Source organism: Mesitornis unicolor, unplaced genomic scaffold (genome assembly GCF_000695765.1).
Source record: "Mesitornis unicolor isolate BGI_N332 unplaced genomic scaffold, ASM69576v1 scaffold4080, whole genome shotgun sequence".
NCBI classification, from domain to species: domain Eukaryota; kingdom Metazoa; phylum Chordata; class Aves; order Mesitornithiformes; family Mesitornithidae; genus Mesitornis; species Mesitornis unicolor.
The window spans coordinates 1-25,756 of record NW_010158828.1 but is presented as its reverse complement, the minus strand read 5'-3'; the positions used below and the strand labels follow the sequence as shown (position 1 = coordinate 25,756).

Sequence of the window (25,756 nt, the reverse complement as noted above, 5' to 3'; positions counted from 1 at the left end):
GCATTCCTGTCACTGCTGCTTCATTTACAGGTAATGTAATGATTGTAGGGCCGCAAACTGGTTTGGATCAATGCACTGATCTGACCAAAATCTAAAGCCTCCTTCCTGAAAACTGTGATTAGTTTTCCACACAGATGAGCAAACTTCTGCCCTGATGGGTGGGCAGTAGCTCCTCCCTCAGCTTGCCCTCTGCCCTTCAATCCCTTCTAGCTGGAAACCCACAGTACTCAAACAGGGTGCCTGGCTGCACCCCAAGCCTGCACAGCACCTTGACACACCACTGAGGAAGACGCGAAAGTGAAGCTTTGAGAAAAAGAGCCAGCTTACTTGGCAAGTGCCTGGTTGGAAAGCAGCTGCTTCAGGTGCTGAGACAAAAGTTTCTTCTCCAGAGAAAGCCTTATCCAGGCTCGGGCTCGCCCCACGTCTGTCTTTATCTCACTCATGTTCTGAACATGCCTGAAACAGGTAGGAAAAAAGAAATAATAATAGATGAATCATAAAAATCCTGCATGGTTCAAATGGCAACATCCAGAGTGATGCTGTGAATTGGAAAACATCTTCTGACAATTTCTAGAGAAAGAGACCCCAGCGTAACCCTGCAGAACCCTGCACCGTGGCACTGAGGCCCCCAGCAGCCCCAGGCTGGCCCAGGGACATGGGGCAGTCTGTCCCAGGCATGGCAGGTTGCGATCAGGACACACTACAACCTGTATCAGCTGCTCTGTGACCTGGCATTTGTTTGGCCACTGTGAGTAGATGTAGATCTGCTCACCCCTACATTGCCTGAGGTAGATGTCCTCATGGACACTGCTAACACTCAAAAGAAGCAGCCACCTTGCGACACTAAGTTGTATCACAGTCACTCCCTCAAGCTGCTGATGTGAATGGGTATGTCTGGGAGGGCAGAGGAAAATACACATCACAAGAGTTTCCCCAAACCACTCTCAAGGCTCTAACAAAGCCCTTGATGACAGCAGCCATGGGAAATCTGAGGGGGCAAAAAAAACCCAAACAAAATATTGTTGGGGCAAAACCAGCAACAGACAGTCACAAGCTGAGTCACATTTCCAGGGATGTAAGAGGCCTTCATGTAAATGATAATCTGAACAACCCTCCACATGCTTGGGTTTTAGGAAAGCAGAACTGTTCCACAGGGGCCTTCTTCTATGGTTTTGCTTTTCTTTTTTAAAACTTCCCGTATTTCATTTTTGAGATTGCCAGAAACCCTAGTTTTAGAGCACAGGGAGCTTTAGAAGAGGAAGAGAACTGCCATGGCAGGGCAAAGCTGCTTCTAAAAACCCCTCACTTGGTTAAGTAAACAGCAAGAAAAATGAGTAACAGTTTCCAGCAGGGGGAAGAAAAGGCTGCAATTTCTTATTTTTCACGCAGTTTGCATGCTAAGTGCACAGGCAATTCAGCCCTCCAATCCTCTGTGGCAGGCTCCAAGGACCATCAGCTGTGTCTGAACTGATCTTGGTTGTGATTTACTTTCCAACTCCCGCATCTTCCTTGAAGGCCCCCAGTGCATTGCTGAACATCAGGGAACGTGGCAATATTTACTCCAAAGAAAATCCAACAAAGCCATGCTGTGACTGATGCTTTTTACATTGACTAGTATAGTCTCACTGTCTCGTGCTTTCCCCCATCTGTTATACCCAAGCGTGTGCTTTGTGTTATATTTAGGCCCTGCAGTATCTGAAGAAAAATACTCTCATTTATAGAGCTTCTACCATAACAGAACTAGGACCTGAAGGGCAAATTTGCAAAGTACAGCTTAATGCTGTCCAGAAATATGTGTTCACTCCGAAAAAATTAGGTGGATACCAGACATAGCTCAGCAACCCTGTTCTCTGCCAGGCTAACCTACATGAATTTCCAAAATACAGGCCTTCCTTTGCAATCCAAGATGGGGTTTCTGCATCACATGGCTCTGCGCTCTATGTACATATCTGAAGGACCATCAGGAAGAAACAAGCCCTTCCTGGCTCCGAGTGTGGCAGTCAGTGCTTGACTTTCCAGCCCAGACAGCTGGGCACGTGATGTGGAGTCCTTGAGAAGCAGGATGCACACTACACACAACTACATCATGTTGAGACGCTTGCCTCAGACATTTCAAGTCTTTTGAGATAGGAAGATCAAAGCACAGACTATCATCTCCCTCCCCTTCTCCCCCAGTGCTCGGCTTGAATTACATCTAATATGAAACACGGAGCTGAGTATGTTATTTTACTGTGAGAGGATTCAAGTACAGATGGGCTCAACCTTATTCCATGCACGCTCTGTACCTCTTCATTACCTGTTTCTGGTTCAGACCAGATTGGCATTAGTTGTGCATTTAGGAAAAAATAAGGATTTGCAACCAAACAGATTGCCAGAAACATTACAAAGATTCAGTGATCGGTCACGGTGTCAGCAAATGCAAAGTGTAACAGAACAGAGCATTCAAGAACTTAAATTCATTTCACTCTCAGTTGTGAGAGTCAGAACAGCTCTATTTTTATCAGTGACCTAAGTGTAAGTGCTGTATGCTCACCACCATGGAGCAAACTCTTCTTGTCAGAGCACTGAACAGCAATTTCACTGCAACTCCCTAGATTTGGACTTGTTTTTGACCCCATTAGTAATGAAGAAAAACCTATTTTCCCTGTCAAATTTAAGCCTGGGGTATGGCAAGACATACCCTCCACAAATAGCTGTGCTGCCAGAAGAGGTTACAGCTGCTCAGTGTCGCCGCGCTCCTGAGGATGGTGTGCATGCTCCTGATCCCAGCGCAGCCAGAAACGAGCTGTACCAGCTCGTTCCGTGTAGGTGGCAGTTTTTTGGTAGCCCAGCTTCATTTGACTGCAGCAGGGGAAGCATCGCTGCCATGGGCACAGTGCCCAGGGTTTGCAACCTCCACTGCAAGATCCCAGCTGGGAGAGGAGGCACCAAAGCGCTGGTAGCAAGGAAAGGGCTTGCTGAAGAGGAAGGACCTGAAACTTAAGCCCAGCTGGATCAAAGGTTTTGGGGAGTTGCCCTGGTGCTGACTGGGCTGGCTGGATGCACAGCAACGTGCTCGAGGGGTGAGGCCATGCAGAAGGCAGGCTGCAGCAGGAGCCTGCCAGGGAGCTGGAAAAGGGGTGGGAGAGATGCTGTAGATCCCTGCCCAGGGGAAAGGCTGAAGGGCATACCCCAAACACATTTGTGCAGAGACTCTCCGTGCAGAGAACCAAAATAAACATTCTGAGCATCTTCCTCACCACATCTAAGATGCTTCATGAGGGAGGCAGAGGACACACAGCGTTACCTGTAGCACAGGCTCATCGCGCATTCACAGCCTGACTGTGATTCAGCCCTGCTTTCTCAGTTGTTTACATAACCTTGCATGAGCCATCAAAAACAAGCCGTGCTTAAGGCAATGCTTAGTTCTCCAGCCATTAGTTCAGTTAGCACAGCAAACTCGGCAATTTAACAATTGCCCATCCTCCAAACTTCACCATAAATCTGTGTCTGCAAACAGATACTAAGCAGCATTCCTTCCAAGCAGGAGAAAGTAGGCTATGAGATTATGGATGACAAATTCAACTCACCATCTGCCTAACATTTTCTATGATCAGGCATGTTTGTGGACAATCACAAATACCCAAGGTGTTACAAAAAGTAGGGTTGTGCTTCTGTACTTTTTCTCTGAAAAGCAGCAGATACACTCTTGTGATTCAAACAAGAGAGCTCAGATCCGCGCTGGGCTTCCACCACTCAAGTGGAAGTACGTGGAATGCAAAACCCATGCACGCAGCAACGAGCGCACACGGCCTCCTCTGGCTGCCATCCCCTCCCAGCACGCGAGTTTCCGCTCCAGATCCTCCTTCATCCTCAGACCGACCCCCTCCGTGCCTGTCAGCCTCGCAGGACTGAATTAAGTAAATAGCTGCCATGTCCCATGAGAGGGATGCCAAAAGGACAGACACATGTTCAAAATGACCTCTTGGCATTACACTCCTAATTACACTGTATATATTATCCCTCCCTCTTTCTGATGTTGTTTTAGCCCTATGTGGCATATCATATTCTTGGAAATCAGAGCACAGGACTCAAACAACATGGCATCAAACACAAAGGCTGCACACTGCAGATGGGAAGTACAATAATTTTCTTTCAGAAAAGTCTGACTAATCTGTGTGATCTCACATCACAAAAAACCCCAACCTGTAATAACACACATGGTAAAAAATCCCATCACTGTAATCATGTTTTTGTGAACTAACTACAATTAATCTTATTTTTTACCGTACAATTTTTTGCCATATTTTTACATGGGAGAAGGGCACGGTGTTACAAGAGACGATACTTATGTTGCCTCACACATGAAATTGCTCGCAATTGTTAGCAGCTCTTTACAGATGAGCAGTATTGCGTGACTCTTCCCCTCTTTTCGTGCCACTTTTACCCCACTGCAATCCTTAGCCATGGCAAGTGAAATGTCAGAAGAGTGGCCTGAGCTGGCAGTGGCTTCATCAAGGTGATGCCCTGGAGAACTTCTGCTTGCTGCCATTATATCAGCCTCCACCTCTTTGCATTCTCTAAGCCTTTCATTTCTCAATCAACACTGCTCCAAAAGCTCTCCAGAGCCAGGCTGTGGTCAGAGCCATGTCTGCAGGAGAGCAGAGCACCTGCCCTTACTTCACATTCCATTTTTAAACTCACCCAAATACTAGGTTTGATGACATTTCTAAATTTGTACAATAATTAGTACTTGCCATAAAATTCCAGTTGAAAAGAAAGAGTATTGTTCAGGCAGTGAGAGCAGGTTTATTTGTACCTTTTCTTTGTCTATCAACTGTACTTGCTTGGTCAGTAATTTAAAACAAACAAAAAGAAACAAACCCAAAGTACTAAGGAATTCAACATATCTGCTGCTATTTGTAGAAGTTGGCTTTACTGCCAGATGAACCCCCTGGGAAAACAAAAACGCCAGTAAAACGTGTATTTTTCAGCGTCTTTTAGCTAAAATAAATAAAGTGAACATGCAAAAAAATTTTGTAAAACAGAAAGGCAACACTTTGTAGATTTGAACGCAGGCTAAGGAGAAGGTTTAATTATTTGTAAATCCAAAGCCAGTGAGGCTTTTTACTATACGTTACACATTTAAGCCCACAATTAATGCTTTAGGAAACAAACTGTGTACCTCATATCTTGTATCAGGGAAACCCTCAAAGTAGGTAGAGCAATTCCTGTATCAGACTTTCGTCTTTCTGTTCCAACAGCAACTACAATGGAGAAAATAGATGAAGTTAATACAAAATTACAATAATGGTCTGCAATGCATTTGTTTTACATACAGCTGAAAATAAAACAATCTTAAGTGGCTGGTAACTGCAATGTTTCTGTGCATTACCATTAACTGTACCCTAGAAACGTAGAAGACAACAAAATGAAAAATGCTTAACATTACCTATTCCTTCCTTAATCCAGCACTGAACTTGGAGATTTAGTTTCCTTTTCCGTATGTGAAATACATTACCATAAATCTGTACGGTGATGAGTTTTATTAGCAATATGTTTTTACGGAAAGCTCACAACTGAGAAGGATATGATAAAAATAAGCTACAGTAGCATATTTGATGCTAAGTATGCCATGCATTTCTGTGCTCTGCTACTCCGATCAAACTGCTTTGTGGTGACACATTTTGCTCTCAGGAATGTGTGCCTGCCAGCCAGATTGCTTAGTGCATTACTCATTGAAACTTATTTAAAAGACTTTTCATGAGTGGGACTAGTTTGTCCATAGATATGTCTTTGAGGACTGCTCATACAAGTTCCTGTCTGCAGGATTAGGAGGATTGCAGAGTCCTTAGAAGATGACCCACTAAAGTTTAGAGACTTTTACTGCAATAACTCAGCAGCAATCTGTGGGCAGGTAGATTTCAGAAAACCAACCACTCTCACAACACAGAAGTAATTTAGTGATTGTAAAGGTCCAAACCAAAGCATCCACTGAGCACTTAAACTGCTGGATAGAGATTAATCACAGAAATTCTAAACTGTACAGTCCACCAGTTTAAATGTTCATTGAATGCAGAGTTATTCACATCGAGAATTGAGAGACAGATTATGTGCACTGAAAGAAAAATGTCAGCTCTCTTAGTCACAGCTCCACATCTTCAGCTACTCCAGTAATCACTTCTTGTGGAAGCACTGCTTCTCACACCTCACTCAGTGTTGATTAAATGGGAATGAAGGGAGCAAACAGACATCGAGTGATTTTTTTAGACAGGGATAATAAGTATGTTCATTTGCCTTCAATGATGTCAATCTATTTTCTCCAGACATTTAGGCGTCTTCACAATGATTACGAAAGGTCTCAAAATGTAAATGTGGTATTAGCAAACAAATACATGGAAAACCTTGCATGGGTTTTGTGTGGTTACGCTGTTCCTACTAGGCCTGAGTTCATTTGCTCTGATGTTCATTTGCATGACCCTTCATGAAGTCAGCTGCTGAGTACTCACCTGGGGACTCCGCACTGTGCTCTTGTTTCTCTTCTCTCTCCTGGTACTGAAGTAAGTGGGACCACAAAGCAGATTTCCCCTGAAAATTGAATATTTAGTATGTAGCTTTAAATAAATGAGGTAAAGGAAAACAGGCCAGTGAACACAGTGAAATAATAAGGTGGCATTTTAGTAAGCCAAAATTTCTGTGGTGAGAGTCAATCCTTCTCTCTTGGGCCATGAGACCTCAGGAAGAGGAGACCACCTCACTGACCTAGCAGTCACACTACCCACCTTGTTTCTTTGTCCTTTCCCTGGGTTTCCCTTTTGAAGGTTGAAAGAGAAGAAACCAAACACCTATTTGACAACATCATTGCAATTTCCAGAGATATCTCTCAAAAAACCCACAATAAACAAAGAAAATACACCAAAAAACCCCAAGACCTCACAAGATATGAATCAGGGACTCTGATCTCAAAGATACCTCCCACTCAACACTGGAATGACACCATGAGTAGCCACTTAAAAGGTAGAGATGGCATTCGGTATTTGCTGGAGTACTGTATGCACAATGTCCCGAGTTGCCAGTTACCAACCTGCTTGACCTGCAGACCATGGCTCCAGATTCTTTCTAGCAGATCACAGAGACTAGCAATCAATGTGTTTTCCTCCAGACCTGTTATGTTGGCTTCTCCATGTCCCAGTTCGACTGCTTCATGGCCCATCTTCTCTACCAACATGCGTTTAGTCTTTAAAAAAAAAAAAGTCCCTGAAGTTTTCTAAGAAAATTATCCAACAAGGGACAGAATTTATAGCTGAGTTTACTTAAACGTGCTTCATCTAGAGAACATCGCTAATTGCCTGAGCAGAGAAACTTTAAATTTCTTTACAGATTGTAAATTAAAAAGAATAATTAAAAAGTTTGCATGATGACTCCATACTGTCCTATTTCTATACCCTTTATCTATTGTCCTATTCCCACACCGTTGATCTATTACTGACCAGTATCAAAAACAGAGTACAGAGCTAGAAACATTTTTGGTCTTACTCAGTATCTGTTTTCTTCTTGTTACAGCTATTAAAGTTTAAAACTCAGATAATACAGAATACCACCAGCTGCAAGTGACACAAAGAAATTATATTTCCATGGCTATGGAAGCTTATCCAGTATTAGAAATGGCTGTACTCCATTCACTCTGCATAAACAACATGCACAACAGTCACACATGCTGAATGCTTTGTTTTTTGACCATGGATCTTGAGCCCATTATGTTTAGGCTACATTTACATATGAACAATTACAGGAAATCCTTTCTGTCTGGTCACACTGATTCTCCTTCCTACCCTTTTTACTCATCAACTCTGACGGCATAAATGGAAGAGCAGTAACACGTTCCTTTATTTTCCAGCAGTTAAAAAATGTAACACTAAAGGGACATCCCCCCTGCAATAGCCTGGTTACACCAACAGCATCCCAGCTGTGAAGGACTTTCAGGACATCACCTGCAGATGCTATTTAGGCTCAGGGTAAGCAAGGGGGAGAGAGGGGGCAGTGGGAAGGGAGAGGACCTACCTTCATGCGACATTCCTTCAGTAACCCTTCCACAAATTTCCAGTTGGTCTGCGCAATCACAGCTGGAGAGAGGTCTGAGAGTTTGGGCTGCCTCAGATTTTTTCCTAGACTCCTGGCCTCCTGCATGTATTTCTAAAAATAAACAGCACAATCTTAGATATTACAAGTCAGAGGGATTCTCCTCATCCTAATCCTAGGCAAGCAAATGCTGGTGAAAAGGAATGAACTAATGTTAATCTAGGAACTACATCATGATTTGTCTGATGCTTAGGTGTCAGGTTGGAGAAGTGGAATGCTCCCTTTTGGCAACACTAAAACCAAGGTATTTTCCTGTGTGGAACTGAAACAGTCAATGTTAGCTAGTGAACAGTGCTGTTAATCACTAGCACAAAGTTAGCCAGTGCATAAAAGTGCGATACCTTCATTTGGCAATAAAGTAAAAATATCAAATAAAGTTTCCTTCCATTGTTATTTGGTTTTCATTTTAAAAATTTTCAAAAAAATTAGAAGCCATTTGTCTAATTTGTTGCAGACGGTACATGAATGGAAAAAATAATCTGAAAATAAATCACAAGAAATACACCTAGTGAAGGGGAAAGATTTCATCCATTAGTTTTCATCTGGACAGTTTATGTGTGGGGAAAAAAAAATCAGACTTGATTTTATTCTCAATTAGCTTCTTAATTACAAGTGAAGCTCATTCTAAATGAAACTGACATTTCGTATCAGTCATGTTTTTACTGTGGTGTCGTAATTGAGAAGCATAGACAAAAATCCTCTTTAAAAAAAGGATTCAAGCTATAAGAAAAGACTTCTAAACCTTCCTGTTCCATTGCCTTATTGTTCAGGGCTTTTTTTTTTAATTTTATTTTGTTTTTATTAAGCAAAAAAACCCCAAACCAATCAACCAAGTGTCCTTTGCTCCCAGCATCAGTGAGAGGACTATGTGCTGAGCAAAGCTAAGGAGTTGGCCGCATTCGGGGGTGCAAATATGAAACCTATGAAAAGGTTACCCAAGCATTATTCACAAAGTATTTGTTAAAAAGAGTAAAAAAACCAGAATGTTGCCAAATAAAACAGTCTTGAAGCACAGTGCTCGTAGGCTGGTGTGGGAATGGTCCGTTCCTATAGTTTGGTTTTATACAGTTAATGCTGCCTCTTTAGGGACAGCAGGTGACAAGGACCGAGGGGAACAGATCCCACCTCCCCAGCGACTCAGCACCGCTGCTGGATGGGTTTGCTGGGGAACTGAGAGGATGCTACGGCTGCTGCATTCTCACAGCTTTCTGTCTGGGGAGAAAATAATCGGTTTAGCAAAAGCAAAATCCAAACACACTGAAGCTTATTGAAGTTGCTCTTTTTTATTTTTTGTAATGAGGGACTTTTTCTGACACATCTGTATCTTTTCAGTACAAAATTTGGACATGAAGCACTTAACATTGGTCCCACAAGTCAGACAAGAACACTGGGTTCTGCCATGGGAAGTTGTGTCCAACAAAAGTGCTCAGCTGGGTAATTATGGTTTCACCAATACTGAAAGGACTTAAACATAGCTGAAAAACTACATGTGGGAATAATAATGAAAAAAAATCACAGATGACATAAGTGTGTTGTTCAGTAAGCAATCTTGCAAGTGACTTCCATCTAATTCAGTGCAAAAATTAGCAACAAAAACAGTGAAAGAAAAATGCAGGGAATATATAATTAGGTAATCTAATATTTCTTTATAAATGCAAAGGGATAAATAAAATGCAAAGTGCAGTTATAGTCTGAAGAGTACAAAGCATAGATAACCTTTATTCATTGTATGTCTTGTTAGTATACTAAAATAAAAAATAAAAATTATTCACTCATATAAGTTCAAGAGAAGAACAAGGGTGGGATGAAAGATCCAATTGATTGCCCTTTGCCTGTTCATCAGCATCCACACACCACCACTCTCTTCCACACTGGGATGTGGTGATCCAGCAGTCAGAAAACAATGCTTTTGGGATTTCACACCCTAAGCTGAATTGCCAGGCGAGCAACATGGGGAAAAAGTGAAGTAAAACAACATTCTCATCTTTCAGCCTTGATGTTTTCATGGAGCTGATGTGGAAGCTTACAGCTGATGTCCAGTTACTTTTCCGATTATAACCACACTTCCAAGCGCTACAGGGATGTGCTCATACTCTACGCAAAAGGGAGAGTTTGAGATGCAGCAAAGACAGTGGTTCCTCACGCTAACAACATCTCAAAAGCAGCTTTCAACAAGAAAAACTAAAACATACCAGGCAGCATTCAGAGAAGGATTTTTTAGGAGGCCGTGCAGGAGGGGGTGGTCCCTGATCCCACTCCCAGAAGGCCATTGAATTCTGACGAAGCAAAAGCTCCTCCGATGGCTAAGAGGAGGGAGATGCCCCAATGGCAGAATAGCCAGAAAGAAAGAAGAGACAAAGCAAAAGAAGCATGCATATGATCCACAGCCAAAAAAAAAAAAGAAGAAAGTAAATACATGACAAAGTATTGAAAAGGCTCTGCTGAGATATACACATGAGGCAATGTTTAATATATACTTGCAAAGCCACGTTAGCAAAAATAGCAACAAACATGTACAAGTGCTGCTTTGCTGTGTTTCCATGAAACATCATTCAAAGCTACAGCTCAAGAGTCCACTCATCTGTCCAGGTTCTTTCAGAGTGCAAATGGCAACGCTGGCCAACATTATTCAGCAAGATTTACCACAAAACAGCATGAATGATTTATTTTTGCTAGTGACACACAAAAGCAGCACATGGAAAATCAATGGAAAAATATGGCAGAAAATATTTAATGAAGGACAAGAAACTGAAAAGATTGGAAAGAAATACATGTATGTGACTGACATTTACAAGATGCATGGGAGTTTCCAAACTTTAGGCATAAAAAGGCCCCAAAGTCTTAACCTTTCAAATAGGCTTACTCATGGCAGGAATCTACGTAAGAGAGAGAGAAAAAAAAGTCCTTTAAAAAAAAAGAAAAAAAAGTCCTGCCTCATTTGCCTCTATAGCGCTGACATTTATTCAAGGACTTGACTTTTGCAGAGACCTTCACCCTGGGCAGTGCTCAGCAGCTGCACCCTGGGCAGGGACCAGGGCTCTGCTCTCTGTGTGCATTTACATGACTGGGGCCCTTGTCAGTAAATCAGCCCTTTTCCTGATGACAAAAGGGATATCTTATTCCCAAATAATAAAAGCATTTTACGTCTGTCTTGTGCTTTGAAGTTGTACAAACAAACACAGGCATCTATGACAAGCAGCACCTAAATGAAATGGCTGCAGAGACCCGCACAAACCTTACAGTAGCAACAAAATTGCCCAAAGTAACAAAGTGTTGTTTGTCTGAATTGCACCTCCTGGTGCACAAGCGCGTGCCGCCCGCAGAGGATGCCACCTACCTCCCTCAAATCGTTGTCCAGCCCAATATGCTCAGAGTGCTGCCGCAGGCGGTCTTTCCTCCGCTGCGTGGTCGTGCTGCGGCTGGCCCAGCGGCTGGGAAGTCAGAGAGAGGGGAGATACACATGAGTGGGAAATATTGGGAGGAAAAGCCAAGGTCAGGGAAAGCCCTCTAGGAAACCACCTGTGAGCCAGGCCAGTGAGCACCCAATGTGCCCATTGCCTGACAAGGTTTCAAATGAGGGCATCTGTGTTACCCAAAATTCAGGTCACTGATGCCACCACCAAGTAAATCGTTGTACGTGGTTAACCAACAACACAGCTGTTTGCTGCATTCGCTGAAGTGGGGTAAAAATGGTGTTCATGTGAATTAAAAAAATACAATGATATATTTTAAGTAACAACTTCTACATTTTTTCTCTTTTCTGAGAGGTGGCACTTCTCCTTTCTCCACTTTCAGTGGTACTTCCAGGAAATATTTCAGAGAACCTCGTCATCATGGTAGTAACTACAGTGATATTTGGTACATATACGTTTAAAGGTTATAAACAATATTGTCTTTCTGGGATAAATCAGTTGCTATCTTCACCATATCTTTTTCTGCATCAGGTTTCCAAATACCAAAGAAAGCCTGTATTTTTTACTACATGTTCATATAAGTCCAATTGATATTTTCCTTGTCTGAAGCTGTTGCCTGAAAGCAGTACTTGGTGACCAGGTTTGAAACTGAGCAACGTTAAAGCTCCCAAGGGTCTAAACTCCTTTATGCCAGATGCTATAACAAAACACAGAAGATAACTCTGTCCCAAGGAATTTCTAGTCTGATTGTAGAGTTTCTAATAATACCATTGCCAATGCTCAACTGGTGCAGAGAATACATAAATTAATACATTATTTATAAAAGAAAGCTGAAATAACACTGTATAAAGCAACCTATCAAGTATTAAAAATAAGTATCTTAATGCACATGAAGGCTACATCATCAGAACAATACTAGTTAATTACTGTGGCTGTGTTTATTAAAACGAAAAATACCTTTCAAATACATTTAAAAAGTTCCTTTAAGTGTAACAGCCTTCCAGTCGCTTCATGAAGTCACCTGTTTTGCCTCTCTCCCGCACTCAGAAGTTAAAGGGCAAAACCAAGGTAAAGCAGAACACGAAGCCCACCCAGGGCAGTGCTCCAGCTCCAGTGCCTGGTGGGACATATGAATAAGGCTCTTGTTATGGAAGGAAACTGCCTGGCAGAATTAGAAGGGATAACCTATATCTGGAAGAAAAGAAGAAAGAGAGAGAGAGAGAGAGAGAGAAAGAGAAAGAGAGAGAGCAAGAAAGAAAAAGAAAGAGAGAAAGAAAGAGAGAGAGAAAGAAAGAGAGAGAGAGAGAGAAAGAAAGAGAAAGAGAGAGAGAAAGAGAGAAAGAAAGAAAGAGAGAGAAAAAACTCACCAAGAAAGCAACACCCCACACTCCCTAGACTCAGTACTTGAGTCCAAGGGACACTCCAAAACCAGTCTCCATCCTGGCCCCTCGACTCTAGACTGAAGTGTCCATGCTGGGCACCATGTGAGAATGACTACTGTGAGATGGCTTTTTCTAGAGGAGCTGCGATCAACGGGTAGAGCCACTGGAGATTTGGGTTCTCTGGTTTTGATCGCTCTACACAGAAGGAAACCTAACGATGCCCACATCAAAGACAGAAGTGTGTGTTTGGTGAGCCCCTCCACACAGGTGGTATTGGTGAGGACATCAGCCTCCAGATCCCAAACTCACCTGTTTCTGTGTGCACCCCAAACAGAAGCATACACAAACAGGATCTGGGATCTGAACTATTTGGGCAAGGAGTTTCAGCTGCTGACACGCAGGCAGATGCATACCTGGAGGAGAAAACCCTTGCACAGAGCTGGACTTGGGTCCTAACATGTCCAGCAAGATGCTGGGGATGTGCAGGGAGGATCCAAGGGACGTACAGGGATGTGACACCTGGTAACACCCAATTCCAGAGAGAAAGACTTTGCATGCATGTAGCTAACTATCCCCACTATTCCTCCAGTGAGGCAAAGACCAAATTTTGGCTAACCACATAGGTAAAAAGGGAAAAAAGTAACAAGAACTATAGTTTTTATGGAAGAAATAAACATGGGTCTGCATGCAATTATGATTCAACACCTCAACATCCCATATCACAAGAAATTTATTTTTAAAGCAGTGTGGACTCAAGTCTCTGATAACTAAACAAAACAGCCCAATAGGTGTCTGCAGAGCAAACATTGATACTTTCTCTGAGGAATACATTATTGACATAAGTGTCTTTGCACCTCCTCAGAAGTCTTAAAAATACACAGCCTGTGAGTTTAATACATCACCTTTTTTTTAACAGAAGCAACATCCACTGCCTCAGAGATGACTGAAAAGGGGGGAAATAAACCCCTACATTTTAATAATCTCACCAGAAAAAAAACACTCCCTCTAACAGAGGATAGAGGATGGCAGATATAAAAGTGACTTTAGCTACGTCACTCTGGAGACATTCCATGTATTGCAAGTGAGCACCACACTTAAATTTCACACAATAGAATGCAAATAACACATTGAAAAGTTATAGATCAACTATTATCCATATTGTATTTTCTGCTCCAATGTATATGATATTTTCTGAATTCTAGACAAAGTTTTGATCCTTCTCTACCTGCATTTCTGCAGTTACTGGAAGATTTAAGAATTACTACAGGTGTCCTTTGAGGGAACACATCCCATCGAAGGTGAAGGCAGAATGAAAGCCACAGAATAATTACAAGTAATGCACCATCATTAAACCATTTTCACTTAATTCTAGCCCTGGACTCCACCTGGGAGAAGCCAAAGATGATTCTCCAGATTATTAATCAGAAGTATTTGAACATTTTCAGCATACAAATGCAAAGATAAGTTATGAAAAAAAGACTGCTGCTCACCAGCTGGAGCAGTTACACATGCAAGGAGCTATGCGCTCCCTGTTTCCCAGCCTCTAAGCTAAGGAAGAGGAGCTGCTGGGGCACTGGGTGAGGTCTGTGCATTCAGATGCTGCTCTGAATCTCTCCAGGAGATTTTTCTGAAGATCTAACAGCAGATAACCAGGATTAAGCAGCTAAGCCTTTTCTTGACTGGCCCACATAGAATTTTCCCAAAATAATGCTTCAGTATTGCAATAACCCTTCCACGCCTACACCATCAGCAGAGATCACAATTTAAATTACTCCTCTTCTCACTTTGGTCACTGGAAGTGATTCTAAGAGAGGGTAAAAGCCCTCCCCAGTGGCCACACCACCTCCCTTGGGTTGCCAAAATCCCATGCAGGTGCCTCTCCTGGCCCTGCCGCTAGCTGCTGCCTTATTCCCACCTTAGCCTTGGAGCAGCAGCAAGGAAACCTGTACTCATGCGAGCAAATGCCTGCTTCTCTCCAGCCCTTTCTCGGGGGCTTTTCAGCTAAACCACTACTGCCTGTGTCCCTGTGGATACCAGAGGAGATGAAGACCTCCTGGCTGGTCCCTGCCTTGGGGGGACAAGCCCTGAGACACTTGGCACCTGGGAGCACGCACAGTGCTGCCAACCAGCCTAGATGCTGCTCAAGTATTCAAAAGCAGCCTTTCTCACCCTTTTTTTCTCGCCTGTAGAGCTGTGAGCATGAACTATTGGTGTATTTCATTTATTCCTCACAGTGGAGGCATTGCTACAAGCACCAAATCTCTGGGGATGAAGCAACCGCAGTTCAGGTGTTGTGATGCAGGATGAGCTGCCTATGTGGAGAAGGGAGAAAAGGCTCACTTCGGTAGTCTGCCTGTATCTAACTCCCACAACCAAAGGTGAATGCTCTTCGCCTCCAGGGACTGCAAAAAAGCAGTGATATTTCAGAGAAGGGACCAGGGAAGGCTGTGCTGTGTTCAATCCAGAGAAATGAAGTTAAGACATTTCCAACTAAGACCCTTTTAACATGAAGACAGTGAAGTCAGTATTGTTTAATATCAAATTAGACCCAGTAAGCATGAGAATAGGTTTGCAGAGCTAAAGGGGACATTTGGAAAAGATGATACTTAACCTGTGATGCTTAATTTCTGTAGTAAAAAAGGTAAGGTAGAGAGCATCAAAACTGAACTGTCAGAAACCAATCTAGCAAAACAGCAGTCACACACCGGGGACAGGTCATGCATGTGTATATCTCTCTCTTTCCCTTTATCTTCATCCACCACTCTTTTAAAGCTCCATGGAGAAATGAAGAACTGGTGTCTACCCAAATCAGAAATGAGTGTAACAGGTATGCAACATGCTGCTAGAAAACTTCATTTACAGACAGAGGTATACAATATTACCATCACCATGAAAATCACTATAATAACTGACAAACTATTTACAGTGATAACAGAGAGCAGGAAAGAGACAAATGCACAGAACCTAAATCTCCTTATACAGACCATCTCCTAATGCAGTCTGTTATTTAGGTCTGTAAATCATGACAATACACCTTTTACCTACTTCCTTCCATCAGAGAAGTTATCTGACTGTGTTTCTGTGTTCACAAATCAGCACAAAATTGTAGTACATCCTCCTAAAGCATGCATGCAGCTGGCACACATTACATACACGCAGCCTGCACACGTAATCTGCCTGGGTTCAGAAACAGTTTGTCTGGGACAACACAGAAATTCTAAGTCAAATAAACATTGGCCCAAACAAATTAAAAGGAAGGTCGAAACAAAGCTCCACCTGATGATGGATGGGTTGAAAGGAGAGGAGTTCTGCGCTGTGAATCTGCTCTGCACACACTGCTTCATGGTAGGGAGGATGACAGCTCAGACACTAACGCACCTTTTCCATCTGTGATGTGGGGCTGAACAGGGAAGCTTTTAAACTGCTGATCGGGTGGAGAAAAGTGAGCAAAATGCCTTGCACAGACTGGTCTTGCACTGACAGGTTGTCTCATCAGATTATATGAAAAAAAGTGATTTAAAAAGGTGGTATGCTCAACTGCCATCCTCTGCAAGGAACAGAAGTAACAATTTGCCAGCATCACCCCCTAACCCATGACAAACTACTGTCCTAAGTGGTATTTAATTTGCAGACTCTCTTGAGACAGTTACACTGTTCGCTGTAAATAGAATAGAGGATGCAAGAATTCAACACATATTTTTCCCTGTGAACTTTAATTCTGCATAGCTATTATAAAATGATCTCTTAACTGAAAGAAAATAATTGCCCTTTTACCACTTGCACCAGTTGAGCAGAGGATCAGTACTCAGGAGACTCACCCATGAGGTTTCATGTCACCACAGCACATAGTCCCTATTTCAGAAACCATTTTTAAGCATAGATTGTGCTTTACACTTTATTCTTGAAAATGAATGTATTTGAACACAAGGGGTTGATATTTTCATTGCACCAGTCAGTGGTTTGCTATATTAGGTTACCTAATGTATAGTAACTGCTTGTTTCAGATTTTCATACATAAAAGGCTAGCTTTTACTACTTGCAAACTTTAAACAACATCAGTGTTGTGTGTGGATGGCTCATTGCTGACTAATTTCTTGCTCATTAGATGCACCGCAGAGATGCTACTCTATACTATTGGAAAATGCAATTGTTTGTCTTGATTAAAAAAAAAAAAGCTTCCTTGAAGGCAGCCAGCCCTAAAACTACCCAACAGATAGGGAGGCAGAAAAAGCTCATATAATACCAAGCACTCAGTACAAGAAACAGACCTTTTCCCCATACAAATAATAATTTAGTTAAAACTAGAATTAATTCTATCATCATATAGATATTCAGCAACCACTTTACATTGTATATATCATATTTTCTTTAGAAACATTAACCAATGCTAATGTTAGTGAATAAAAAAACAGTAGTCCAATGTAAAAATTAGGAGAACCAGAGCACCAGGCAGATAAACTTTGAGCAGTTCATAACTTGAGGGGAGGTCAGCGATGGAGGTCGCAAGACATTGCCTACACATGTCGGGCCATAAACTGGAGCACAAAAATGAACCAATATTGTGCACTTCTAATGCATGATTTTTACAAATCAATACTGACACTGTGGTGAGGTCAGCAAAACACAGCGAAGGAACAAATGCCTGGAGAAAGCAAACAAATACTTACAAAATCTGCTTTATGGGTAAGAACATCACTTACGTATCACTAAGCTAAAGTCTGAGGCTGGAAGGCCGAGTACAGCAGGATCTGTGCTTGGAGGCTTGGACTGTGTCCTCCTCTGAGGTCAGGCAGGACACAGAGGACACACAAAAGCACGAAGCTCACAGGAGGTCGGGATGGAAGTGAGAGGGCTCGGGAGAGAGAGAAGGGGTCGGAGCAGGAAGGAGGAAATAGGCTGGGCAGGGGAGGAAGCAAGGAGGAAAGCAAGGAGCAGATAAAGAAGGTGGGGAAAACTGAGCTAAACAAAGAAGAAGGTAGAAAAGGGCAATTCATTGATGTAAGCGTGTAACAAAGCAAAATCTTCCTTTGAAAACCAAAAGAAATTAAGAAAAATAAATTATCAGTTCAGTTGTTCTCTGTCAACATTCACTACAGATTGCCAGAATGCAAATATATTCCCACTCTTAGTGTGCAATCAGTGTTTTCCTCTGCAATATTTAATCTCATTTATCAAGCTTCTTAGTACAAATTAAGTTACAAGGTAATCAATTAGATTGAAAACACAGCTTGTTTCATTGTTTTAATTTTGCACTGTAAGCATATTCACTCTAATTTAACAATTAGCTAATCAAAAACCGTGAAGTGTTTATGTAGCTTGGCTTTTTGTCATTCAAATTCCTCCCCTGGATCATTGCGAATGCATCAGCCACCGGAGTCCCAGCTACAATTTCAAAAGCCTGGCAGAAAATGCAGTCACAGAAGGAAGAGGAGAACGTGTAGAAACCACAACGTGGTGCTGGGGTTTGAAAAAGGAAAGGAGGACTTGAGAAACCACCGCTCATTTCCAGATAAATAAACAAATTGCCTAAGGGATTGCAGCCTGTTTTCTCCTGGGATGCTTTCTAGAAGGACTTCTGCAGAAGCCACTGCTTTACAAGGTTAGAGCAGCATGGATGGGCCGCTTCTGAACCCAGAGGAAGCTGCAGCTGCTGTCTGTAGATTTAGGTTTTCCCATGACATCAGGGATGTATTGAAGGCAGTGAGGGCAGAGGGAGTCCCTGAAGTGGGACATTGTTGCCTGATGGGAAGGAGGACAGAACTGTGTTTTTTTGGATTGCCTTTTTTTAAAAAATTGCTGTTAGCTAGAATGAACTGCTCTTTTCATTACAGAAAAATAATGTTTCTTTCCATTTCTAGAAATATTTGGATACAAGAATTACCACATTTTGCTTAAGTTTAGATCTGCATATCTTGCATTTAATGTCTTTCCATGTTCTGGCAATTTTGGTCAAAAAGATGATCAGGGAAACCGTATACCTGGGAGCCTATTCTCCACTTTTACAGAGGTGGGGATTTGGGGCGAGGGGTTTTTTTGTTTGCGCTTTTGGTTGTTTGGGGTTTTTTTCATTTGATTGTTTTTAAACTTTTAATTTATTTTTAGTGAAGTGGAGTTTGGAGTTATTTTCAGTGAAGTTCTTGCTCTGCTGAAGAAGTCAATGTTTATTCACCACCACAAGGGAAGAGGTAAATACAAGCCCTAATGATACCAAGCATGCACCTGCAGTCTGGCCAGAAGAGAAGCAAGCCTACAAGCAGGCTCTCCCAGCCCACAAACAACCAAGCAGATGAGAGAAAGCAGCAAGAAATGTGACATTGGCTGGAGCCAGAGGAGCACTGGTTCACCGCCTTGTCCAGTCTTTTAGAGGACACCCTGGGGGGGATGCAGGAGGGGGGATGCAGGAGGGGGCAGCTGAGTGAAAGAAATGGGGCAAAGCGTGATGAAATGTTATTAGACTTAGCTTTTGTGACAGACCTCAGTGTTTTAACACTTAGGCATGGTTACGTGATCAGCGCTTGTTTCCAGCTGTGTTTAGGTGGAAGTGATCCAACGTGACTGCCAACTCACCCCCCGTCCCCAAGCCCCGCTCTCCATGCCCAGCGAGCAGGAGCCAGACATCTCCTCTCCCAAACACAATTTCTGCTTGTCTAGGCAATGTGGGTTTCTGGGATCACGTACAGGATCTAGAACTAAGCAAACTAAATGCTCGGTCTTTGCACTGTATTCCTGATTTAGGTATACTGTATGATCCATTTAACAGCCCAGTAACTGACAGAGGTCCCTTCATTGCTCTGCCTGACTACAGGAAGGGAATAGCTAGATAACATTATGAGCTCTAGTTATATGTTTTGTACTTTATCTGTCCAGAAAAGGAAGCAATACAAATTTGATTGCTGGCCAGCAAGGACAAGTTTTTATTAAAACAGCTTTGAATTGGTTTATTTGCTACTGTCCAACAACAATCAACTGGAGCACAGAAAATATTTATTTTCCCTGCAAGTACACTTCCTTGCAACATTCAGAACCAAATTTGCTATGTAGAGCTGAAGTTTGCAAAAATAATTCTGATCTACATAGCAATATCCTTTGCATTGACTTTATGAACACACAATAGCTATATCTGAAGTGCCTGGGAACAGACCTGAAATGTTCTCTTCCCTCATCCCCATACACAAAGGCCCAGTCACATATACAAGTATAACATACTCCCAGGAAACATACACTGAGAAATTCAAATTAATGGAAGGCTATACTTCAATTGGTTTTGTGGTCAAAAAAATATGCTGTATTTGCAGAGAGCATGAAAAGACTATCTGCTTTATACGTGGGTGTAAATTCAGCAGAATTTCATGTCTTAAATGAGAGAGAAAGAGTCCGCTCAGCTGCTCACATAAAAAAGTCAGGAAGCAGAAAGATATAAACAGATGGTCTTGAGATTTTCCAATTACAACCCTTTTTGGCAATATACAACTGGAGGAATTCCAAACATTTGTCACTTTGACACCACTTTGCGGTAAGTAATGGGGATTTTGGTACTTACAAATTCTGAAACACGCTGAGATTTGAAAACCAAAACCAGCTATCTAAATCAAAATTACAACTCAAGGAGTTAAAGCTGTATTTTAGAATAAGTACCAATGTAACAGAAGCACTGCAAAAGGTGTAAGGAAAATTATTTTTAATTTGATGCTTATTCATAGATTCACTAAGATTCTGCAACAGAGCCAGAAGATATAGGCAACTTTAAGCAGGCTGGGCATGCTCACACTGCTGCTGACACTTTAAAACTGAAAACCACCATAAGGATAAGAGACAGAATGCTATAGACAGCATCCTGCAAGATGAAGAATCCCCGCATTCCTCAAGGGAGCATTACCTGTAAACCTTTGTCTCTGTTTGCAAAAAGACAGCAAACAAAGGAACTTTGAAACATGCAATCCTCCTTTTGGTTTGTTGGGTTTTTTTAAAATTTATTTTAAAGAATTGCAGTTCTTTAAATATTCAGTGCTTAAGGTTATCTTACTTTATTATTTGCAAGTCTTATTTCTAGTAGGTTATTAAAAAGAGATTAGCTAGCACTGGGGTGCACAAAAGGCGTATATATAGAATTGAGTGGGCACCTCATACACAAGCTCAGAGCAGTGCGTGTGCATGCACTTGTCTAAAACAAGAGCTAACTTTAACATTTGGACAATCATAGCTTTTGGAGTCCTCACATTAAACTCTGAGACTATTTTGACCTACCACAGAAACTGGAAGTAAGGGCCTGAGCTAATAATTTCACAAAGTAGTAATCATTGATGTATAAATCTTCCATTTTTGAAGGGGGAGAAAAACCTCCTCTTTCCTGGGTTTTGATGGAAGAGAAAAAATAGTAATTTACAATGTTTACTTCATATTATAACTGTATAAATTTAAAGTGCATTAGTTGCTCCAGGTTCTCATTTAACATTAGGCAAATTAACTATGTAATGACATGCTCAATTCCACAGCTATAGTTACGCCTACCTTCATACCAAAGTGCACTACAGAACCCTATCAGACTGAGAAGAGTAATCCAGGTACAGAACATACTTTCCACCCTCACCAAATTACTCTTCCATGTTATTCCAACGTGGAAACTGAAAGAGTGATAAAAAACCTTTGAGGCATATAATAACAATTAAAGAAAAGAGAGAAAGAGAGTGGAAATTAATTTCATTCTGCATGATGATGGACAAGCTTCAATATCAAAACTTTTTTCAGAATCTGAATTTTGGCTTAGGTTTCCAAATTATCATATTCAGTGCAAAACAGTGAGGAAAGAGATTTTAAATTTATTACGGCAATGATAAAACTAAGAATATCTATAAGAAGACACAGTACTTACCACTCAGCAGAAAACAACAGTACTGAGAATCTTCCCCAAACCAGAGCTAAAACTTTCTGATGTAACCCAAACTATGGCTATAACTTCAAAATCACAGCCCAAACAAACCAGAAATGAAAGGAGTTGCTAGTGTTGATCAACCACCCAAAATTAGGACTGCTGCCCAATGATGTGAATCTTTTATACAAGAAACCTGATTTCAAATCCAGAAAATAAAACCTGTGCTTACTTGTTATTGGTAGGTCCCGTTGCCAAGACATCCGACTGCAACTTCGGGAAAAATCCTTGTTCATATTTCCCTTGGCCGATCTTCATGTCAAGTAAGTGTGGGTGGATGGCCGTATGATCGATCTTCATCAGCCGCTGCTCGATGGACTGGGCTGCAAGGTACAGTCACAGGTGAACAACCGTGCTCGCGAACCACCTGAAGACACGTGCTACAACAACAGAGGTGGTCATGCTCCGGTCCCTGAAAGCGCTCTAAGAAGTTAAATAGTGACTTTAGATCCAGAAACCGGTCGCTTAAGGAAGTGATGAAACATCTGCTCTGCTATTTTGTTATTTTGGTTTTAGTTTCTTCACCCAACACAACCAGCACTGGCACAAGCAAGTTAGCTGTTAAGCAAGCAGGTCTTGATGGGAGCCCATGAGATGGGGTATGAATCGGCAAGAGCAGTGCAATCTTTCCTTGAAATTCAGCGTTTGGCTTTAATGCTCCTTAGGCGGGATGGAGACCTCTGAGGCTCCTGCAACTCTCTGCAGGGTCGGGCACTCCGAACTTGCCCCAGACACATCTCCTTGGGCAGACGCATGGAGGGGTGATACTCAAGTTTTGCAAACACCTGGCACCTATAAAAATTTTCCACCTGAAATCAGATACCCCAGTACTGGATGACAGGCTTTCAAAAAACTGTAGCAAGGCCTGAGCAGCATCAAGGAGATGAACAGATGCTGGGAGACAGGGGAAGGCTACAGCAAGAGCAGAGAGGGCTCTCCAGGAATCTCGGCTCTGCTGAGACTAACAGGGTTCAGTTGTTTGCTTCAAGGACTTGAGGAATTAATCTCAAATCTTGAGCAAGATAAAAAAAAAATCTGTCACCCTCTCAACACTGAGTCAGATGCACTGTGAAGGAGAGGGAAAAGGAGGCGTATGGGGGAAAACAGCAACTGAATTAGCAACTTTAATATTCAACTCTATAGCCCATCCATTAACAGGCAGGCCTGTTCTTTTCGGCACATCACAGCTGCTGAATAAATATGCAAAATGTTGAAGCTAAATCCATTTTCCATTTGTCAAGAGCAACACAGAACTTGCTTCTTATTTTATAAAACTGTGATGGGAAAGAAACTGTCATAAGAGTTACATACATTATCATTAGAAACTCAGCAGCTTTTTTTTCCTCTCTCAAAAAACCCAAACCACTTCGAATGGTTTTATTTTGGAGAAAAGGACTGGGTAGTGTGGGGTCAGGGGCTTTGAAGAGTTCCCAAAATAGTACGTTAAACAAACAGGTGCTGGATTGGTGCTAGGGTCACATATATTGTGAATGGTAAATATGAAGGAAAGTTGGAATTACTATCAGTTTGCTCCTTTTCACAAGACAGAAAATGAGGTTCTGGCGCCACAATATCTACCAAAACTAGACGTTGAATAGACAGTCGACCTGCAAATTAGAATTGGTTTTAAACAGAAAAAGTTAAGCAGACACAGGATTTCTATTTCTGTCACATTTGTAATGAGTAAAATCCTCTGAAGAAATTAAATAAAGATAAAAGTGTTTGCCCCAGCTCCTTAACACACGTCCCAACAAATTTAAGACCATAATTTCCCTGTATTACTTGGAAATGAAATAAATACTTGCACAGTAAGAAACTCAAGTATACTTTGAAAATGCCTTCTGTAATGGAAAAAAATCCCAATCTTCAGTACACAGGGTATATTAACACTGAGCATCTATTGCTGGAGCTGCTAAATATACCACACAAGATTAGGTTCCCAGTGTCCCCCGCTGCTCTAACCAAATGGTGTAAGGCAAAAAAGGTCTTTTTAAGGGAATGGGGAGACCAGGTCAGTGGAACCGACACCGGGGCTTGGCCCCTCGGTGTGGCTGGCGCTGGCCCCACCACCACAGCGAAGGAAAGCTCTGCTGGCAATGGAGCAGGAGCTGCCCGAAATGAGAAACAGCGAACCTGGCTCCATGGTTTGGTTTGTGCTTCTTAAAGGCATGAGGCTAAGAGAGTTCAAAGGGAGAGTGAACGCTGCCTCTGGTTTTGGCATTTAAAAGCATGCTGAAGTTTTTGCCTAGGGAAAATAAGGACACAGCTGAGTCCTCCCTCAGGTAGCTCTAGGGCTTCCTCATCAGCTGCAGCACTCAGATGACTGAGGACCTGCATGCCTTTGTGGCTGACATTGTTCTTCTGAATATTTTACTAGCCCATCTGAACATACCTGCTTCTTTCAAAGTGCTGCATTTCTGATAGTTGGATGTCCGCAGTGCAGGGGCCCTTACATTATATAGCCTTATTTTCTCAACTCGGGAGTCAAAAACTCGCAGAAAAGGGTCCTTCTCTTCCCACTGGGAGATTATTTTATTGTCTATGAAGGTTGCAAACATCTGTGTTTCGATGAAATGTGAAAGGAATGGGAGGTAAGGCTCGGGCTGGTCCGAAAGGAAGGAAGCCTGAAATACAGAACAGCTCATTAGTGCCACGTTCCCACCTGGCATCAACACAATGAGACGTCCTGTGGCAGAGAACCAATCCAGCAGCCAACAGGAAGGCTTGGACAAAGCTTCCCCACCACAAAAACACTTCTCAAAGAGGTGTGAATTCATCTATGAAGGGGTTTGGCTCACAGGTCACCTCTTTGGTCATGACTGTGAGAAATAAGCAGTCAGGGAGGCTTTGTGACAGCTAGATTAAAGGGAATATTACCGAAGTAGTAGCTACCACCCGCAGGAACAAGCTCCGTGCAACCCATGGCGGACCACCAGCAGGTGTGCCCACCTGGGACTTCTAGTCTGCATATCTCTGCTTGAGACCAAATCACTGATTAAGGTGTCACACATGTCAAGAGGTGTATGATGCTCTTCAGCTAATGCTCTTTTGTGAAGTTAAGCAGAACAATTAATAATGAATTTGCAATTAAAACTGAGTGTGTACCCAAGTCTCTAACTGAGCTTTGAAACCCCTAACCTTAACAGCCCATTCTATCGCAGAAGTACTAGCAGAGATTGCCTAAACAACTCCCTCCTTTTGAATGCTGCACTGTTCAATGCCTGAATACAAACAAGAACAATAAAAGGCACGACAGCATTTTTTATTAAAGACTGACTCAGATCAATATTTAGTCTGTTCTTGACTGTTTATCCCTTTAACATTCTTTTTGGAGAAGGACTCACATCTGAAAAAGCTGATGGCTAAGAGCACTATCTACTTTGCAGAGTCACTCAAAAATAATAACTGTGCGAGTTTCTCAATCCCTTTGCTGGCCTACAGTCTCTTTATTTCCCAATTTCTAATCTCGGCTTCCTTTTCACTGTTGTGTACATACTACAGTGGAGTCATAACAGCACTTTTCTGCCATAACAGTGTGATAAACCTCTACATAACAACACTACCCATTAACAAAAAGTTCTTCTGTGAGATTAGGAAACAAGAAAGTCTGGATTTGGTTTTTGTCTCATGCATGCACCTCTCATCTTGGCAAAGAAAGGAAAAAAAGTCTCTTCCTATTGCTATACTTCCAACAAACCCACAGGAGAAGCCCCATCAGCTCGGCAGAAGCCTGCCAGCTCAGTTTGTAGTAAGACAGGATGGCTCTGAGTGGCTCAGTGGATCTGCACCAATTGACTTTGGCAGGCGAACTGGCCCTGTGTAATCAAAATGGACAAATCTCTCAGGCAGGCAGATGAAGGACAGCAGACTAAAAAGTACCTAGGCTATATATACTCTCTCTCTCTCTATATATATAT

The 25,756-nt window shown here is 42.1% G+C and overlaps 1 protein-coding gene across 1 annotated transcript in view; it reads right to left on the bottom strand.

The window, feature by feature from the left end:
• LOC104540745 (DENN domain-containing protein 5B-like) overlaps positions 1–24,762 on the bottom strand; it is a gene marked incomplete at its 3' end in the record, with an annotated part of 25,957 nt that extends 1,195 nt beyond the window's left edge. The window contains exons 1-9 of the mRNA XM_010184625.1: positions 24,717–24,762; positions 24,232–24,525; positions 22,012–22,162; positions 11,456–11,549; positions 8,041–8,172; positions 7,064–7,216; positions 6,489–6,567; positions 5,165–5,246; positions 328–456 (exon numbers count right to left, since the gene is read on the bottom strand). Of these exons, the coding sequence (XP_010182927.1) occupies positions 328–456; positions 5,165–5,246; positions 6,489–6,567; positions 7,064–7,216; positions 8,041–8,172; positions 11,456–11,549; positions 22,012–22,162; positions 24,232–24,525; positions 24,717–24,762 (1,160 nt within the window). The remainder of the gene's footprint in view (positions 1–327; positions 457–5,164; positions 5,247–6,488; positions 6,568–7,063; positions 7,217–8,040; positions 8,173–11,455; positions 11,550–22,011; positions 22,163–24,231; positions 24,526–24,716) is intronic.
• Between the last annotated feature and the right edge of the window lie 994 nt (positions 24,763–25,756).